General features: G+C 44.6%; 1 protein-coding gene across 1 annotated transcript in view; it reads left to right on the forward strand.

Annotated features, from left to right (window-relative positions):
- The first annotated feature begins 1,243 nt into the window (after window positions 1–1,243).
- LOC122935337 (elongin-A-like) overlaps window positions 1,244–17,105 on the forward strand; it is an 82,096-nt gene continuing 66,234 nt past the window's right edge. Inside the window, exons 1-3 of the mRNA XM_044291102.1 lie at window positions 1,244–1,318; window positions 6,619–6,707; window positions 9,220–9,350. Of these exons, the coding sequence (XP_044147037.1) occupies window positions 1,244–1,318; window positions 6,619–6,707; window positions 9,220–9,350 (295 nt within the window). The remainder of the gene's footprint in view (window positions 1,319–6,618; window positions 6,708–9,219; window positions 9,351–17,105) is intronic.

Below are 17,105 nucleotides of genomic sequence, written 5' to 3' on the forward strand. Positions count from 1 at the left end.
GAAGACAGACAGAAGAGATGCTGGGCTGCGCGATCAAGTGGATTAAGGTGAGTTACATTTTTATTTTTTAACCCCTCCAGCGCTATTTTACTATGCATTCTGTATTCAGAATGCTATTATTTTCCCTTATAACTACGTTATAAGGGAAAATAATAATGATCGGGTCTCCATCCCGATCGTCTCCTAGCAACCGTACGTGAAAATTGCACCGCATCCGCACTTGCTTGCGGATGCTTGCGATTTTCACGCAACCCCATTCATTTCTAAGGGGCCTGCGTTACGCGAAAAACGCACAAAATAGGGCATGCTGCGATTTTCACGGAACACATAAGTGTGAACAGCCCCACAGAAATGAATGGGTCTGGATTCAGTGTGGGTGCAATGCGTTCAACTCACGCATCGCATCCGCGCGGAATACTCGCCTGTGTGAAAGGGGCCTATGGCCTCGTTCACATCTCCATTTGGAGTTCTGGCAGTCTGTTCTGGTAAAGAGGAGCCTGCCAGATCTCACAGATCCGGCGTTCCAGGATTCAATACTTCACTGGATAACAATTGCAACAGCAATAGTATCCAGCGGTCACCCTGTCAATTTTCAGCATAAATACCGGGTTTCAGATAGACCAAAACCATTGCATGCAACATTTTTTTTGTCTGGCTGACAGCAGGCATCTGCGCTGGAGATGTGAATGCAGCATTAGGGCTCATGAACACGAATGTATTTTCTTTCCGTGTCCGTTCCGTTGTAAGCGGAACCATTCATTTCAACGGGTCCGCAAAAAATAGAACATGCCCTATTATTGTCCGCATTACGGACAAAGATAGGACTGTTCTATTAGGAGCCGTCTGTTCTGTTCCGCAAAATACATACGTTCATGTGCATTAACCCTTAGGGTACTTTCACACTTTTGCAAGTTAAAAAAATCGAACTATTTCCCTTAAAATTGTGCATCCATTGGCTGCCATAGGTGGGAGAAGTCAAGCCATGGTGTGTACCTAGCCTGATGGCTTGTAAACTCTGATGCAAAACCTATCAAAGGAAAAGTCCTGTTGTGTCATTCCATCTTACTGTGCCTTGTCTTATTGGTTCTAAGCAGCACCAAACCATGTGATTCAGGCAGTCACATGACTGCCCGTATCATGTGATTTAGGCAATCACATGGTAAAGTGATGTCATTTGTGATATCAGAATCTAATGAGCAAGTAAGACTTTGGAAGCAGCCACTGTCTGCAAGAAGCTTTCAACATGGATTCTCAGAGCATTGTGCAAAGAGTCCAGCAACTAAAAGACCGCCTTGGAAACGCACAGGATCCTAAAAAGGTATCACTTGTAATAATAGTCAGTCTCCAAAGAATGAATGATTAGCTTTGGATACTTCTATATTTTCACATTTAGATTGGTAGGGGAAGCTCCTCACTGCAACATGTTTGGGTATTACCTCATTAGTAATTGCCTAAGGCTACATGCACACGACTGTGCTGTTTTTTGCGGTCCGCAAACCGCGGATCCACAAAAAACGGAAGCCGTCCGTGTGCCTTCTGCAATTAACGGAATGGGCGGCCTGTTGTAGACATGCTTATTCTTGTCGGCAAAACGGACAAGAATAGGACATGCTATATCTTTTTTTTTTTGCGGGACCACGGAACAAAGCAACGGATGGGGACGGGACATGGAGTGCTGTCTACATCTTTTGCGGCCCCATTGAAGTGAATGGGTCCGTATCCGAGCTGCAAAAACGGCGGCTCGGACCAAAACAACGGTCGTGTGCATGAGGCCTAATTTTAAGACTCTAGTTTAAGATAGAGTAGCTAAAAATAATTTAGTCATTCATTTTGTCCTTCCAAGAACAAGAAGCTAAAAAACTGAAAGAACAGGTTTTTAGCGGTGGACAAGTGCAGTAAGTTACTGCACTAAAATATTTTAACTATAGTGTGAATAGGCATTGAACAACTATGCCAGCCGGGCTGGTGTAGTTGTGTGTGTGTTTTTTTTTTTTTTTTGTCTACTTTTTCACCTGTTTGCAGGGGCCGGTATGCCCCGCCACACTCCCGAGCTCCATCCCTATCCCGCCTGCCTATCGTATTTGGCGTAAAAATGCCCGTGCATCAAAATATTGTTGCAGGAGCATTAAAATAGTGGCAAAAAAGCCCAGCCCACACAATCTCTAGGGCTGGGCTTACACTTTCAGGTTTTGGATGCAGTTTTTGAAGCCAAAGCCAGGAATGGATCATAAATGGAGAGCACATATACAGGAAAGCCTGAGTCACCTCTTTCTGAATCCTCTCCTGGCTTTGACATATAAATCCTGAGCATGTAAACCCAGCCTAGTTGTGAGGTTTTCAGGAAGTGCAGAGTATTTCAGAGGCCTCATTTGTTTCTACTGGGAGCTCTATTCTGGTCTCCATTCTATATTGGAACAGGTGTTGGGGGAGGTGCAGAGTTACTTCTAGCTAGGAGTGGGATCGTCTTGCATATCAAGCCCATTTGGTGCAATATTTAACATTCTGAGACAGAGATTGCAGGCAACAAGCTGAAAATATTGCCGTGCAGAGGGAGCACAGTCCGGCATCGGGCACTGTTTGTATATAGAAAATACTTGTGTGCTGTTACGCAGAGTCTTTTAATGGGCATTTTTTGGGTTTGTAAAAAAAAAAAAAAAAAAAAAGTCATGAAATTCTGCTGAGGCTTTATAGGGTGGCAGTTTTTAGTCACATGTTTTTCCACACCCTTTTTTGCCTATAGAGAAATGGCAAAATGTCAGAAAAAATGGCCCACTCTGAGCATGCTGGTATTTAAAAACAAAACAAAAAAAAAACAAATTTTTTATTTTGCACACGAATGTAAGGGCTCCGTGCCTGTGACGTGGACCGCAAATGGCTGCATGCCGCAGTTCGGACCCATTGACTCGAATGGGTCTGTGATCTGGAAGATACGGCAAAAGATAGGACATGTCTTTTGCAGTGCGGAGACGCAGACCTGAAAGCCGACAGAAGCAGTGGCGGATTATAATTGGGGTGTTTGGGCCGGCAGCCCCGGGCCCGGCATTGCTGGGGACCCAATGCCGACCCAAACGCCCACAAACTACAGTGGGGCACGGAAGCGCAAAGTTCCCTGCCCCGCTGTCTATCACCGCCATAGGCTTCAAGCCTAGTAGGTCTGATGCCTATGTGGTGGTAAAAGCCCGGTGCGGGGTGAAGTCATCGCACGGCATGCATGGTGAAGTCATTGCTCGCCTATATAGGGGCAAGCACAGGGCTTTAATGTACACGCGCCTGCCTCACCATTCCGGACACAGGTAAGTATTTGCCGCCTTTTTATTTTTATTTTTTTTATTTTGTGTGTGTGTGTGTGCCAACTTTGGGGGGCACAGGAGGACATATTACTACAGGGACTGCGGAGACAAATGTTTCCATGGGGGCAAATTACTTAATGGGGGCAGTTGCGGGGAGTTATTACTTAATGGGGACAGTGTGGGGGCAAACTACTACATGGGGAGCAGTGTGGGGGAAATTACTAAATGGGGCAGTATGGGGGTGCTGCTAGTAGGGGACATTATTTTGGGAACACTATACTATACTATTACCTGGAGCACAATATTATTACTGGGGGCACTCTAGGGGACAATATAGTTTCTGTATACACTATAGGGACCTTTTGGGGTAATTTATCAAACTGGTGTATTGTAGAACTGGGTTAGTTACCCATAGCAACAGATTCCACCTTTCATTTTTCACAGCTCCTTTGGAAAATGAAAGGTGGACTCTGATTGGTTGCTCTGGGCACCTAAGCCAGTTGTACTTTACACCAGTTTGATATCTGACCCCAATTATGAGAATTCTAACATGTCTGTGTAACAAACTTTGGAGAGACGAAATGCGGCTGAAAGAATTTGTCATGGATTTCTGGGTCAAATGGAGAAGAGGAAAGAGAAGATCTACATGACAGGAGATGTCACTGGATGTAACGGGTATGTGGTGCTTTATTCCCCTATATGTAGAGCTGGCTCACTACTGTCATCTGTGTCTCATCTTCTCCTCCAAGTCTTTTTTTAAAATCATAATCGTATTTTAAATTTGGCAACAAAAAATTTAATTTGCTACTTGCAGTCCTATGTAACAGCCCAGATAACAGTAATAACTTTCTGTGTGCAGATAATGTAGTATATGTTCCATGCAGTCCTATGTAACACCCCCAATAATTAAATGTGTTATGTGGGGTGTTGCATAGGACTGCAGGTAACATCTATGACATCTGTAGAGAGTTATGAGATGGTGGGGGTCCGACTTCCATAGAAGTGAATAGGGCTGCGTGAAAATCTCATTGCATCCGCAAGCGAGTGCGGATGCAATGTTTTTCATGGATGGTTGCTAAGACATGTTTCTATACTCTTCAGTATTTTTTATCACGTGCGTGCAAAACACATTAAATTGCATTGCTCCCGAACGATAAAAACTGAACTGAACGCGATTGCATACAAAATTGCTCATTTTTCATTGAACACATTTGCAACGCATCAGGACATAATCCGTTCACGCTTGTCTGCAAGGGGCCTAAGATTGACTGTTCCTGTGACTGTCTGGCCATGTCAATCGGGGGGGGGGGGGATGAGCCTCTTGAGCAGAGGGGACAGCCCATCACTGCTCAATGAGGCTGATTTGTGAATGGATTTGCCTTGTGCAACCAGTGCTTCTATTTACAGGTAGAAAGCTGCCAGAGGCAAATGTTAGTATTTGTTGTACATTGTTAATTGCCACACGGTTTTGCGGATGCTGTCATGGTAATTAACAATGAACACCAATTAAAGTATAACTGTCGTATTTTTTTGTGATTAATATCACCTTGGTGGCCCTATTTCAACTTTTCACTGTGTATTCAATTACCCCTTAATTCCACATTTTTGTTCCCTGCACTGCCTACTTTTACCTGTGCTTAAAATCAGGTTGCTAGGCATGGTCCGTCTATGTGTTGAAGGACAGAGGACGCAGAAGCAGGCAGCGTGCAAGGTCAGATTACTGACAGCCAGGGACTGTAAGTAAATGATTAAAGCCAGGTCCTCCCAAGCAGCTGATAACAGTGCCTGGTCTGTGTGCACTTCTCCCTGTCCCTGCGCTTGGCAGACGCTCCCTCACTCAGCAGAGCAGGACAATGCAGAGTTGGTGCAGCGCAGACCAGGGAAGGGAGATCTGCCATCTGCTCAGTGTATACATGAAAGCAACATGTGGTAAGAGGACCCCTTTGTGCTGCAGGAGACTAACCCTTTAGGGGGAGGGCTCTGGTTACTGACACTTTTGGGGGGCTATTGTTACGCTAGTGAGGGCAGGCGGGATTGGCCTCAGGGGGAGGGCAGTGGCGGCCATCTTAACTGAATAGTGAAATTGTAGTTTCATGCAGACTGGTTGCTAAGGGCTGAATCTCATTAAATATGGGGTAAGTCAGTCTAATAGTAAGGCCTCTTTCACACGGGCGTCATGTTTTTTGCCCGGATAAGAGGCGGGTGCGTTGCGGGAAAATGCGCGATTTTTCCGCGCGAGTGCAAAACATTGTCATGCGTTTTGCACTCGCGTGAGAAAAATCGCATGTTTGGTACCGAAACCCGAACTTCTTCACAGAAGTTCGGGCTTGGGATTGATGTTCTGAAGATTGTATTATTTTCCCTTATAACATGGTTATAAGGGAAAATAATAGCATTCTGAATACAGAATGCTTAGTATAATAGTGCTGGAAGGGTTAAAAATAATAAAAAAGTTAACTCACCTTCTCCTCTTGTTCGCGTAGATGCCGGTCTGTTCTTTAGCTGTGGGCTAAAGGACCTGTGGTGATGTCAGATCACATGCTCCATCACCATGGTGATGGACCATGTGATTGGAGCATGTGATCTGACATCACCTCAGGTCCTTTAGCCCACAGCTAAAGAACAGACCGGCATCTACGCGAACAAGAGGAGAAGGTGAGTTAACTTTTTTATTATTTTTAACCCTTCCAGCACTATTATACTATGCATTCTGTATTCAGAATGCTATTATTTTCCCTTATAACCATGTTATAAGGGAAAATAATACAGTGAATAGACTGTCACCTAGAACCCATGCGTGAAAATCGCACCGCATCCGCACTTGCTTGCGGATGCATGCGATTTTCACGCAACCCCATTCATTTCTATAGGGCCTGCGTGAAAAACGCACAAAGAGGAGCATGCTGCGATTTTCACGCAACGCACAAGTGATGCGTGAAAATCACCGCTCGTGTGCACAGTCCCATAGAAATGAATGGGTCAGGATTCAGTGCGGGTGCAGTGCGTTCACGTCACGCATTTCACGTGCACGGAAAACTCGCCCGTGTGAAAGGGGCCTTACTGATTCTGGAATATCATGTTATTAGTAACTACATATATGAAAATTTAAATTGGGGTCTAAGTGTGACAGTTATCCTTTAAACAATTTGGCGTGAACTAGTTAATTTGATCACGCTGCAAAGCACATCCACTCTATGCTGCCATGCACTTAGGCCACATGCTCATGTAGCAGAATACCAGAATACGGCAGTGTATTACAGTACCAGCAAAGTGTATGAAATTATACTAATCTCATGTACACTGTGGATTTTTTTATTTTTCCATGCAGAAATTGACCTGCTGTGTTTATCTCAAATTAAATAGCATGTCCATTATGTTTGCAGTTGTAGCTGTGGATATCACCCTTTCAATGGAAGGGTGAGATCTGTGGCAAAAACGTATCAAATCCGCACCAAAAACCCCAATTGGACAATGTAGATCTTGGTTCGGATATGCTGCAGAAACGCACAGAAATTTGTGTGGATCTTATGTGCGTTCACCAGCACCCCTGTGTAGATGGCATCAGGTTAATTTCAAATGAGTGTTTTCTGTGCGCAAATCGTGCTCCATGTGCAGTCATCGGGCGCACTACTTGGGCTTCCATAAAGTAAATATTTATCGTGACGCCAGTTTCAGTGAAGCAACAAGGGCACAGGGCCCCTTTTAGTGATACTGTGGTAGATGGGTACCCTGGTGTAGGAATGCCAGAGTGGTGTAGGGTGGCCTAAATATCTCTTTAATGTTTGTGCACGTGCCACGGTGCTCCTACCTGGATACGCTGGACTCTTGGAGTTGCCTTCTGAAAGCAGAAAAAAAAGGGGTAGGGGATGAAGAACAAAATGAGTCCGGACCTTGCGATGAAGTCAAGAATAGCTTTAGGCTACTTTCACACTCGTGTTTGGGGTGGATCCGTCATGGATCTGCACAGACGGATCCGCACCGATAATACAACTGCATGAATCCGTTCAGAACGGATCTGTTTATATTATCTTTAATATTGCCAAAACGGATCCGTCTTGAACACCATTGAAAGTCAGTGGGGGCGGATCAATTTTCTATTGTGCCAGTGACTTACATTGTGTGTCAGGACGGATCCGTTTGCCTCCGCGTCGTCAGGTGGACAGCATTTTAGTGTCCGCTTCCAGAGCGGAATTGAGGCGGAACAGAGGCAAACTGATGCATTCTGAAACTGATCCGTTTCGGACTGCTTGTGAGATCCATTTTAGGGCTCTCACAAACGGTAACCAAAACGCCAGTGTGAAAGTAGCCTTAGGCCTCATGCACATGACCGTTGTGTGCATCCGTGGCCGTTGTGCTGTTTTCAGGTTTTTTTCGCGGACCCATTGACTATCAATGGGTCCGTGGAAAAATCGGAAAATGCACCATTTTGCAGTCGCATCCGTGATCCGTGTTTCCTGTCCGTCAAAAAAAAATGACCTGTCCTATTTTTCTGACGGACAACGGTTCACGGACCCATTCAAGTCAATGGGTCTGTGAAAAAACACGGATGCACACAAGATTGGCATCCGTGGTCCCTGGCCGTAGGCTACTTTTACACAGACAGATCCGTCTGCGTAAAAGCTTTTTCAGAGCTGAGTTTTCACTTTGTGAAAACTCAGATCCGACAGTATATTCTAACACAGAGGCGTTCCCATGGTGATGGGGACTGCTTCAGGTTAGAGTATACTAAAAGAACTGTGTACATGACTGCCCCCTGCTGCCTGGCTCCCTCCCCTGTAGTTAACACATTGGTGGCCAGTGCGGCCGGCCCCCCCTCCCTCCCCTGTAGTACTGTAGATTCATTGGTGGCCATTCATTAAGCAATGTGCCACACAGACCTGTCACTTACCAGTAGGAGGAGCTCCCGGCTGGTCACAGACAGCGCAGCTCGCAGGTAAGTATAATGCTTCTACAAATTGCTAAGTAACCATGGCAACTGTGACTGCAGTAGCGTCCTGGTTGCCATGGTTACTGATCGGAGCCCCAGCGATTAAACTGGGACTTCGATCGGTACTCTCCGCTGCCACCAATGATAAGGGGGAGATTTTAATTAGGAGGGGCCCACTGGCCACCAATGAATCTACAGTACTACAGGGGAGGAAGGGGGGGCCAGCCGCACTGGCCACCAATGTGTTAAATACAGGGAGAGGAGGGGGGTCTGCCCCCTGCTGCCTGGCAGCACCTGCCAGGCAGCAGGGGGCAGTCATGTACACAGTTCTTTTAGTATATTCTAACCTGAAGCGTCCCCATCACCATGGGAACGCCTCTGTGTTAGAATATACTGTAGGATCTGAGTTTCACGATCTAACTCAAATCCGATGGTATATTCTAACATAGAGGCATTCCCATTGTGATGGGGACGCTTCAAGTTAAAATATACCATCGGATTGGAGAAAACTCAGATCCGATGGTATAAAAGGGACTCCTGACTTTACATTGAAAGTCAATGGGGGATGGATCCGTTTGCAATTGCACCATATTGTGTCAACATTAAACGAATCCGTCCCCATTGACTTGCATTGTAATTCAGGACGGATCCGTTTGGCTCCGCACAGCCAGGTGGACACCCAAACTTTTTTTTTCATGTCCGTGGAGGCTCCAAAAATCAAGGAAGACCCGCGGACGAAAAAACGGTCACGGACCCCGTTTTTGCGGACCTTTAAAAAAAAAAACGGTTGTGTGCATGAGGCCTAACTTGAATAAACTTTTCTTCAAAAGATTTACAGGCTTTTTCTTGGTTTCCAGCAGGCTTTGGCATTAACTATGGCAGGCAAACTCCTCTCTGTGTCTGTTGCTCTCTGGCTCTGCTGTGCTAACAGATAGCTGTATAACTTCGCTTCTGCTGTATGCTGCAACTTGCAGTAACTTTTGTAGTCTGGTCTGTCTCTAGCTTTGTCCAGGGAAAACTTTACTCCTGGTTTCAGAAGCTTCCAACTGTGGACTCCACATCCAGCAGAGCTGAAGATGCTCTAGCTGGTCCAGAACTCTCTCTAAACTACAACTCATCCCTCCCTGCAGCAAGTGGGACACGCCCACCACACCACAGAGGGAGGGTTTAGAATGGAAAAGGAAAGCTCTATTCTCTGTACTTTTATCTCTGCCATGTTTGCTGCCACCTGCTGGTCAACCAGGCATATTACATGTGAACAGTTACAAAATAAGAAATATGAATACACATTTTGCAGGACCTGAAAATTATTACATAGGATGACACGTGGTTAACCATAGGAGACCGTAGCAAAGTGCAAAGGTGGTAATGCACCACTGGGGCATTACACATGTGTGAGCGTGATTTTCCGTTATGGACACTGTTTCACATAATAAAACAATAAGACCAGGCACTCAAATATGCAGTCAAAAATGATACAAATATTTAATTAAACTCCCTAAGGTAGCATTAATTCATAAATATAGCAGCATAAAAATCACATATGAGTAGGTTACAGAAGTGGCAGCAATAATTCATAAATATAGCAGCATAGAAATAAAAATAAATCACATAGGTAGCAGCAAAGTGCAAAAGTGTGGATAATAACAGCAATGAAAAGGCGCAGTGCACCAATAATCAAAGTCCAGTATGTGGACAACCGCAATCTATGTGTTAGAACTTTTAAAAGGTAATAATCCTCTTGTATATCCAGAAAACACTTTAAATGAACGGATTCTCAAATAATCGTATTCATAAATAATCGTGGTTCCGTATAGTGTTGCTGCTGACTTTCAGCAGCGTATAAGTGAATGTCACAAGTCCTTAAAAAACAACAGAGGGGATCAAGAGGCACAGTGTGTCCCACCTATTGTTGCAACTGTGTAGGTATTACCTCAGTCTAGTCGATGTCCTCTTGTCTTTGTGTGGGCTTGGAAATTCCTAATGAGATGGATATCAACTGACTATGCACTTGTTGGAGCTTCGTGTCATCAGCTGATTGTGTGCTTTATTGAAGCTTCGTATCGTCAGCGCTTTCTCCAATGATTGCTGATCTTTGACACAGCCGTCTTTACTTTAAAGGAAAACTTTTGTCCCAGCATGCCAGTGCAAGATATAAACCATACGCGTTTCGGGGATATTAAAATGACCCCTTCCTCAGTGGTAACCTTGCAATATTTCCCCATCTCCTTTTTATATCCAATCGAGGTAAGTGTCAAAGTCCGGACCGGAATCGCATCCTCCCAGAGAGATGTACAAAACCCGGATTTCCCATGGTGCGGTTTCAATGCGTTTTATTGTGTTTTTTTATTTATTTTTTAAATTGCGTTTTTTGCACCATTGCTGCTTAAATACAACATAGAACATAATCAATGTAAAATGAATATAAAAGTCATATAAAATGTATGTGAAAATCATAATTAAACCACAAACAGCAGTTTACTTATACCATGCCTAGGGTTAAAGTCAGTACGTTTTTCTGCATACATCTTTATCACATGCATGCAGAGCCCATTGACATAAGGGGGGACAGAATATGTGTCCCCCATTATGTTAAGGAATGTTTTATTCACAGGAAGCCAAATAACTCCCAGTCTGCATTCAACCCATTAGGGACCAATGAACCGAAGTCAAATATAAATTTAGATTCTAATCTTGACATCTTTTTGACATCAAATCACCACCTCTCCAGTCTGGTACCACTTTGGTCAATGCTGTATAAATCGGGCCCGTAGGGTCTTTGTTATGGCACAGTTTGAAGTGCTTTGAGACAGTATGATTCTCATAACCTCTGCGTATGTTGGCCACATGTTCAGAGATCCTTTTTTTTTCTAGGCATCTCTTGGTGCGGCCAACATATTGTTTCTTGCAGGGGCAGGTCAACAAATAAATGACACTCTTGCTATTACATGTTAAGAAGGTTCTTATTTCGTGTGAATAACCGTTACTGTTTGAGGTAGCTTTTACAGTTTTCCTAGGGAAAAAAAAAAAAGCCCTCAAAACATAACCAATGTTTGTCCCTCAGTTGGTTAGCTCTTTTTACTGTAGGTGCTATTTTAGACCTAGATTATCTGCACGTGTGTATACTATTTTCGGTCTTGCTGACATTATAGGTCCTATAACTTTATCCTTTTGTAAGAAGGACCAATGTTTTACAATAATATTCTCAATTTTCTTATATTGGGTATTGAAGGGTAATACAATCTGTAGTCCTTCACATGACATCAGATCATTTTGGGGCTGTGCTACTCCTTCCACAAAAAATTATTTACGGTCCAACATTTTGACCTTATTTAGGGCTACTTCAATACAGTCATTCGGATAATTCTTCTCAATAAACTGCTGTTTTAAAACTTCGGCCTCTTTAGCAAACGTATCCTCTATCGTGCAATTTCTTTTAAGGCGCCTGAACTGACTCATTAGTACATTCAGCAACCACCTAGGGAGGTGGCAGCTAGAGTGTAATATAAAATTATTCTTGGCTGTGGGCTTATGATAAGTGCTACAGACTATCCTATCTAAATTAATATCAACTTTTAAAGAGGACCTTTCACCGATTATGACACTGTGAACTAAGAATACAGACATGGAGAGCGGCGCCTGGGGATCTCACTGCACTTACTATTATCTCTGGGCGCCGCTCTGTTCTCCTGCTATGCCCTCCGGTATCTCCGGTCACAAAGTTATGGTAGGCGGAGTCTGCCCTTGTTCTTCTGTAGCGCTGGCCAATCGCATTGCAGAGCTCACAGCCTGGGAGAAAATAACCTCCCAGGCTGTGAGCTCTGCGCTGCGATTGGCCAGCGCTAGAGCAGAACAAAGGCAGACTCCGCCTACCATAACTTAGTGACTGAAATCTCCGCCTACTATAACTTAGTGGCCGGAGATACCGGGGGGCATAGCGGGAGAACGGAGCGGCACCCAGGGATAATAGTAAGTGCAGTGAGATCCCCTGGCGCCGCTCTCAATGTCTGTATTCTTAGTTCACAGTGTCATAATCGGTGAAAGGTCCTCTTTAAGTCTAAAAACTCGATGTTAGTCTTGCTAATATTTGCTGTAAAATGGAGGTTCAAATTATTGCTGTTTATACCACATTAAAAAAGAACTCGATGCTAAATCGGATCCACTCCAAATAAAAATAACATTGTCTATGTATCATTTTCCAGAGCACCAGATCTGCCCCCAATATTGGCAGGATAAATTCATCCTACCAATCCGACATAAAAAGATTTGCGTAACTGGGGGCGAATCTGGTGCCCATTGCGGTACCAGACGTCTGAAAAAAAAACCCTCTGAATTAAATATAAAATAATTGTGCTTCAGAATAAAGTTCACTGCCTCTGCAATATAATCTATCTGTGCACATTCAAACCTACCACTCTTGTACAGTTGGGATGTTAATGCCTCCAATCCTTGCTCATGTTTAATAGATGTATACAGTGATTGGACATCTAACGTACCCAATATCCAACTCTGGTCTACTGTAAGATCCTCAAAAAATTAAATTATCTGTGTAGTATCTTTTAGGTAAAATGTTGTGTTCTTCACTACTGGTTGCAGCTGACGGCATATTGGGAGAGATTGGCCGTCAGGGAGTTTATGCCCGAAATTATAGGGCGGCCTGGGGGGTTTGTGAGACACTTATGTACCTTCGGTAGATAATAGAAAACCGGAAGTCTACATTGTGTACTCAATATAAAATTCACCTCACTCATACAGCTATTAAAAACTGATCTATTGATTTTTAAGCCGTCCCTCCTATTTTTTTGATGGCCACTATTCACTGGGAATGTGAATATTCCCGTACAGTCTAGTTCTAAAAATGACTCTTGTGTGTTTTTTATTTATTTTTCTTCACTTTGGTGGGAATGTAGCCTAAGTGCTGTTGTGGAAGATGAAAGTGAAAAACTGAATTGTATTTACCGGTAATTTCCTTTTCATTAATCCTCCACGATGGCACAGCCTGCATTCCAAACCTTTATATACACTATTAAGAAAAAGTTTGGGATATTTGTCTTTTGGGTGAAATCTATGGAACATGTAACAAGTTCTTGGTACAGTGATATAATATAATTTAGGTAGAAGCATGCAGTGGTGATTTCCTTATCTCAAACTATTTTTTGGGGGTTGTTCTGGTCAGGAGAGGGGAAAAATAAACAGTCAAGACAAATATACTGCAAACACCCTCCCCACTCTGAGACTGGGCCACTACATGTATCGGTGGCTAACAAAAGACGTTCTCTATAAATCTATGTGGAAGCAGCAGACGATGTAAAATGGGACCGCTCTTTCCACATAAGATGAAGCAGTGGCTAACAGAACAGGTTAACTAGCAATTGGGGTTGAGCAAATCGACTTCGGATGAAACGTCCAAAGTCGATTTGCATAAAACTTTGTTAGAATACTGTACGGAGCGAGTGCTTTGTACAGTATTAGAATGTATTGGCTCCTATGAGCCAAAGTTATTACTTCGCAAAGTCTGACGAGATAATTAATTTCTACTATAAAAAATCAGTACCACTTGGAACTAAACCAGAGTTCAGTAAAAGTTTTTTTTTTTTGCAGTAGAAATAAAATTTTGAAGTTCTTACCGGAAGTCTCGCGAAACTTCGTGAAGTAATAACTTTGGCTCATCGGAGCCAATACATTCTAATACTGTACAGAGATCCTGCTCTGTACAGTATTCTAACAAAGTTTTATGCAAACCGACTTCGGATGTTTCATCCGAAGTCGATTCGCTCAGTCCCTACTATCAATCTATATGGAAACAGCAGACTGTGTAAAAAGAGATCGCTCTTTCACTCTATAGTAGAATCTTGTGTGAAGTACATTATTCCTGACACTAACATGGACCTGTAAGGGCTCATGCACGCAGCCATTGCCCCGTGGCTGTATTGTAGCCTGCATACGGCGGGTCCGCAATACACGGGGCACTGGCCGTGTGCACCCCGCATAACTGATGGGTCCGCAAACCCAGAGATGTGGTGCAGAAGCACGGAGCGGAACCCCACGGAAGCACTACGGAGTGCTTTCATGGTGTTTCTGGCCGTGCCTCTGCACCGCTAAAAAGTAGTGCATGCACTACTTTTTTTGCAGTGTGGACCTTCGGATGTGGTTCGCGGACCCCATTCGAAAGGGTCTGCGATCTTTATGCAGCTGCCTCACGGTCGGTGCCGTGCATTGCGGACCGCAGCAAGAACCCGGCCAGCACACAGTCGTGTGCATGAGCCCTAAGGCTGAGTTCACACTTCGGTTATTTGGTCAATTAATTACAGCAGTTACTCTGTGGTAAGCCAAAATCAGGAGCCAATCCTACTCTCAGAAAAGATCTACACCTGGTCTGTGTCTTTGACCCATAATCGACCAAGGGCTCATGCACACGAATGTGTGCTGCCCGTTGCCGTATTGCGGACCGCATTTGCGTATATGCAATACACTCGCACTGTTCCGTGTGCATTCCGCATCACGAATGCAGACCCATTCACTTCAATTGGTCCACAAATCCGGAAATGCGGAACGGAATCGCGGAACACTACGGAAGCACTGCGGAGTGCTTCCATGGGGTTCTGTTCCGTACTTCCGTTCCGCAAAAAGATAGAGCAAGTTCTGTCTTTTTGCAGAACTGACAAATGCAGACCCTTTCAAGCTGAATGGATCTGGATTCCTCCCGGCGGCCGTACAGAGGTTGCCTGTGCAGTGGGGACCGCAATTTGCGGTCCCCAATGCACAGAACGGCCCACCTACGGCTTTGTGAATGAGCCCTAATAGTGATGCACAGTCATTCTATAGTTAACAGAAGTGATTCAAAAGCATGTGTTTGCACTGCCACAACATGGATTAAAAGATTAGTATTATAATATATAGATATGTTTTTCTTTTAGATTAGCTAGGACTGTTGGTGGCCTGCATGACTCCATACACTGTATGACACCTGCCTCTCATACTGATGCACAGTAACTGTTTCACTACCAGAAAGGACTAGCTATGCATGTTGCTGCAATGCACAGTGATGTATACCAAGATACTCTCCCTGAACGCCGGGATATAGTTGATTCAACGCTCTTTGTGACTAATTGATTCGGAACGAAGTGTTCGAATCAAATTTTTTTAATACTTTGCTCATCTCTTTTTGCAATCAACGGGCCTGGTTGTTGACTCCACCAGCCATTCGCTTGCCTCTGCACTCCTGCCTTGCACTCAGCCAAAGTGTTCACAATCAAGGGGGCCCCAACACCAGGGTGTGCCCTGAGGGGAGAATGGGTGTTCCCTTCAGTAACTAAACCAACCAAGAGAGTGGGGCTAGGCACTGTGAGTACTACTATTTCCATCTTGGCCACTACTTCTCCTCCCATCCTTTTCTTCCCTTTTGAGTCACTGTATCACTGCCAGACTGAAGTAGCTTGAACATAGTGTAGTAAGTGGTAATTTGGTTTTGATGTTTAGTGAAGAAAGTAATTACTGTAAATTCTGAAAGATTTCCTAATGACCCTTGTGCAGTTTATGACACTGGTATATTATATGGCAGAGAGGCCTTTCAGCTGCACCAGGGTTTATGTGTAACTGGTAACCAGAGGGCCACAGGAACAGAGCTACAGGGTCACAGAGTTAGGTTTGCTTACATGCCCGTACTCTGGCCTTGAATAAAAAGTAGGTGCAAGAAATGTTTTCACGATGAATGTAAGTGCAGTAGGAAACACTGAGGTTACCATCATACAACAGCCTCAATAGTAATGGGATGCAACTTTTTTCCCCTCACCCATGACTGCACCCCATGCGACCAGGGACCTCCCATCCGGGACAGGAAACCTGAGAAGATAAAAGGTTCACACCCCCACCAAGCCCCAGTTCAGGTTTCCTGTCCTCCGGATAGGAAGTCCCTGGGAAGTTCTTAAGGATGGTTCTCACCGGCAGCTGGGGGGAGGCCCAGGTTCTGATCCAGAAGGTGGCCTCCTGCTGCTACCTCCAGTCTGTTTTCTCCCCCGCATTCCGGCGCCGATCCCGAGGGAGCCGCTGTGGCCTTGTTCAGGCGGCTTCCCTCTTGCTGTTCGGCGTCTTTGCCCGGCTTCCTGTTGGAGTCTGCGCATGCGCTCGCTTCCGACGGGGCGGGGCTTAACCCGGAAGTAGGGAAGAAGTGCCGGAATTGCCTAGGCGCGTCTTTTAAAATATAAATGTGGCTGCGGGGGGAATCCAGCCAACTGATGTAGCACACAGTGCTGTGCTGAAGAGGCTCGTTTTCCCTGCTAAGATGTCAGAGCCGTTAGATGGACGCGCTGATCCCCTGGAACCCCCGAGGCCTGCTAGTCCGGTACCAGTCCTGAGGAGTGGGGACAAAGATCGGTGGTGAGATGAATCTTTTTCTTTATTAATGGGGTGTTGTTTGCTTGGCTTGTTTAGGTTGCAAAGACCCCCAAAAAAGCGGCTTCAAAAACGAAACATAAGGAGTGTGCGGGATGTAAAGCGGCCCTGGCATCCTTCTTCTTTTTTTTTTTTTTTTTTTTTTTTTTTTTTCCCCTAAACCGTTATGCACCCCGTGTATTGATAAGTTGGTGGCGGAGGAATCTCAAAGCCTCTCCAAAAACATGAGGTCCCTAATAACATCTGAGGTCAGGGCCTCTTTAAAATCATTGAGTAAAAGCCGCCATAGGTCACCAGAAAAGTCCCCGGATGTTAGGGATTCTGAGATAGACCGCTCTGACGTGGAGGAAAGAGAAGCGGGCCGGTTATTTTCTAACGACGCTACATTGTCAGAAGACGAGGAAGCAGGGGGTTCCTTTTGTTTTCGCCCGAAGACACCCAAAACCTTCTTAAAGCTGTCAGAGCAACCATGCAACTGGAAGATGTAAAACAGGCTA

Source organism: Bufo gargarizans, chromosome 4 (genome assembly GCF_014858855.1).
Source record: "Bufo gargarizans isolate SCDJY-AF-19 chromosome 4, ASM1485885v1, whole genome shotgun sequence".
Classification (NCBI taxonomy): Eukaryota; Metazoa; Chordata; class Amphibia; order Anura; family Bufonidae; genus Bufo; species Bufo gargarizans.